This window comes from Aplysia californica, unplaced genomic scaffold (genome assembly GCF_000002075.1).
Source record: "Aplysia californica isolate F4 #8 unplaced genomic scaffold, AplCal3.0 scaffold00861, whole genome shotgun sequence".
NCBI lineage: Eukaryota > Metazoa > Mollusca > Gastropoda > Aplysiida > Aplysiidae > Aplysia > Aplysia californica.
Genome location: NW_004798131.1, coordinates 63,474 through 67,541, shown reverse-complemented (window position 1 = coordinate 67,541; position 4,068 = coordinate 63,474). Strand labels below are relative to the sequence as shown.

General features: G+C 39.4%; 1 protein-coding gene across 1 annotated transcript in view; it reads left to right on the top strand.

The window, feature by feature from the left end:
• Positions 1–460: 460 nt before the first annotated feature.
• The window catches only part of LOC101845808 (monomeric sarcosine oxidase), a gene marked incomplete in the record, with an annotated part of 13,254 nt that continues 9,646 nt past the window's right edge, over positions 461–4,068 (top strand). The window contains 2 exon segments of the mRNA XM_035972816.1: positions 461–709; positions 2,275–2,496. Coding sequence (XP_035828709.1) covers positions 2,382–2,496 — 115 coding nt within the window.

Sequence of the window (4,068 nt, the reverse complement as noted above, 5' to 3'; positions counted from 1 at the left end):
TTTAAGGATGAATTTGACAGCGACAATGTTTCAAAATTAGAATAAGGAAGCAGTGATTATTTGATTATATAGACGCTTCGCCCCTGTGTACATCTGTCACAAGTTTATGTTGACGTCCATTATTCTGACTCTGTAAACAGCGCAACTGCTTATCTCCCTTTTGATGATTTGTGTATGGTCAGTGAGTTGTGGGCGGGGTACATAATTATAGGTTACCACGGATCACATGACTCCCTCACTAGTGACTGACGATTGGTCGCTTTCAAGGACAAGCAGGCTAAACCAGATTTCGGTAGTTTCCAGAAACCTTGGCCTACACCAAAAGTGGGCATTGCCCTACCTATAGGAGAAGTTTGGTTTCATTGGTATGTATATTTGTTTGGTTATAGAAAAAACTCTCCTTGACTTTTAAAGAAACTGAACAAGGGGCAAAAACTTTACCTTCGATTTTCTCGAAACAGCATTTTTCGGGATAGCCCCCTTGTGCTTAAAAGGGACCAATTTGTCACCGACTGGTCAACTTAGGTAAAGAGTGGGCCAATGGGAGTGAAAGCGACCTACGCAACATGATCGGTACTTTTATTGGAGGGACTAACAATGACCACAAGTGATTGGCTTATCACGGCTTGTCCTCAGCAGTAGGAGCTGGACCCACGCAACATAATCAATTATTCGTTTTTTTCATTGGAGAGACTAACAATGACCACAGGTAATAGGCTTATCACGGCTTGTCTTCAGCATCAGGGGCCGATGTACCGATACAACTTATGACAAACGTTGGGTCATGTATGATATATGATTTATAACAAACGTTGGGTCATGTATGAGATATGATTTATGACAAGCGTTGGGTCATGTATGATATATGATTTATAACAAGCGTTGGGTCATGTATGATATATGATTTATAACAAACGTTGGGTCATGTATGATATATGATTTATGACAAGCGTTGGGTCATGTATGATATATGATTTATAACAAACGTTGGGTCATGTATGATATATGATTTATAACAAACGTTGGGCCATGTATGATATATGATTTATAACAAACGTTGGGTCATGTATGATATATGATTTATAACAAACGTTGGGTCATGTATGAGATATGATTTATAACAAACGTTGGGTCATGTATGAGATATAACTTATGACAAGCGTTGGGTCATGTATGATATATGATTTATAACAAGCGTTGGGTCATGTATGAGATATGATTTATGACAAGCGTTGGGTCATGTATGATATATGATTTATGACAAGCGTTGGGTCATGTATGATATATGATTTATAACAAGCGTTGGGTCATGTATGATATATGATTTATAACAAGCGTTGGGTCATGTATGATATATGATTTATGGCAAGCATCGAGTCATGAGAGATTGTTGTGGCCGTCTTAGACGGGTTCTGGGGCTATTGGTTGTTTGTTAAAATGTAGCGATAGGTTATCGCTTTATGCAGTAGGCCTACCAAAGATTCTCTATTACCTATACACGATCTTTGCGCCTACAGCTATTTTTTTTTCAACGAAAGGAACGCGTGTGTTTATAATATTATGCTGCTATGTGAACAAAGAGATCCTTTTAATTTAGCCCTTTTGGAAGTAACGTGGGTGGTTGGTGGGTGCTCTGGTGTGGTTTCCTTTTTCTTTCCTATCAAACATCTATTATCGTCCTTATCTGTCCTCTTGTTGTTGTTGTTGTTGTTGTTGTTGCCGTTGTTGTTGTTGTGTTTGTTACTCTCTTGTAACACCTCTAATCTTCGGCACTTAGATCTATATGACCTTTTTGTGTAGCAAGTGCCGTAAAACTCTTACTAAAACAAATTGGAAGTAACCAAATCGTCAGGTTTTGATGAACAGGCTTTCGCGGTATGGAAAATGACAGAAACGCCCACATTACCGGTATGTGAGTTTCAGAGAATACGTGCAGCACTTAACAGCTGATGTTCTTAATTCGAATAAACAAGCTATACAACTATACTATATGTAATGAATATCACTATCTTTGGTTCGGGTCAAGGTTTTAGAACTTAAGCAGGAAGTCGAGAGAAAAATTATTTGTTTTTAATGCAGCTAAAAAGTGCCCATTCCCATCTCACTGGAACCAGTTAGGCCTAGTACCAGACTATGGCCTTGTAAAACCTACCTTATCATTCAGTGTTAGGCTATGCACATTATATCTTATCGTGTCAGCTGCCGCGTTTTTTGGTCTGCTTGCATGTCATATAATCGTAATATATATATCGTAACTTTATTTGTTTCGGCCAGTGCTTTTGACATCCTCAATTGGTCAATTCAAGAGAGGTTAGGTTCGTACCCATCATTCTGTCTGTCTCTGATTGGGCTAAAAAGGAATATCATCTATTTTCTGGGCCATGGCGAATTCTATCGAGGATCTGGAGGGCCGGCGCCATTTTGACTACATCGTCATCGGATGTGGCGGGATTGGCAGCGGGGCGCTCTACTGGCTGGCGAAGAGAGCCGGGCATAGTAAGTGATAGATAGATAGATAGATAGATAGATAGATAGATAGATAGATAGATAGAGATAGATAGATAGATAAAGATGGCTATCTTGAATTAAATTATTATAGATGCACAGACAGACAGATAGATAGATAGATAGATAGATAGATAGATAGATAGATAGATAGATAGAGATAGATAGATAGATAAAGATGGCTATCTTGAATTAAATTATTATAGATGCACAGACAGACAGATAGATAGATAGATAGATAGATAGATAGATAGATAGATAGATAGATAGATGTACGGTCAGACATGCAAACAGAAAAACAGACAAACAGATAGATAGATAGACAGACCAAAAGACAGACAAACTGATAAATAGATAGGCAGACAGACAGACAGACGGAAAATTATTCAGTTCTATCCACGTCATCACTTTTAGCCTGTATACTATTTGGCACCCCGTGGCATGTCCCAGAAAATTAAAATGTCACACTCAACTCATGAAATAGAGAGAGAGACAGGTGGACAATTAATGTGTAACGACGCGGTGGAATCAGGCGCTCGCCATTTTTTGGGCATATGGAGTAATTGGCATCATCTAAAAACCTGTTCATTTGGCTTATTTCTTATTTACGTTTAGTTTTAGTAGAGGTTTTATGGCGCTCGCAACTGCATAAGGTCATATGAGCGCCAGATGATTAGATGTGTTACAAGACTGTACAGGGCACCCGCTAACCACCCACTTTCTTATTTAAAAAATAAATCTATGTTGAAAAGAAGTCGAAATATTTGCGGTTGAAGTATTTGAAGGAGGTCAGGAGTGCCTGGTTTCAGAGGTAAAATTAGCGAGAAAATGGCTGCCAAAGTTTGGTAACTTCCATAGCCTGAGAGTCCTTGGAAACTGAAAACTTACATTTTGTGCCCTTAATCAATGGGTTTTTGTTCAGTAAAGTCTACACGAAAAGTGTTTTTAAATTGACACAAAAGGTGTTGAGCCAAAAAAAAAGAAAGAAAGAAGAAAAGAAAGAAAAAAAGAAAAGAAAGCAGATTTTTAAAAATGTCATTATTTTTACGAGCGCCTGATTTCACCACGATGCCTCACATACATAATATACTGGTTTGTTTTTTTAATAAGTAAGGTGCAGGCAAAAAGTAGAGGCACTACTTTGGCCTGCAGAAGGGAAGGTAAGCAGAAAGACAGAGTCGGATATAATGATTATAGAAAAATGTTTCTTCAGGCTAACAAGACGACAGAATTAAAGTAGGCCTGGATCTAGGCATTGGGGACCAGCAACGGAAATGTTTTCGGTCCACGGGATTTTCGAGAGCTAACTCTGACACCGAGGGCTCTCGTGACCTAGAGGTTAAGGTGTTGGCCTCTGCTCTTATTCGAAGGTCCCGGGTTCGAATCCGGGTAGCGACCGAAAAATTTTGTTCCCTAAAATTGTCTCCTTTCACCTCCTTTCTTGCTCTCCAGCAATGTTCTGTCGTCTGCTTTCGTCTCCTCTTACTGCCCCCACCCCCTCACCTCCTTCACCCCCTCCTCTGGGCTCCTGACTCTTTCTGCAGCCTTTCTACTGCTACTCCT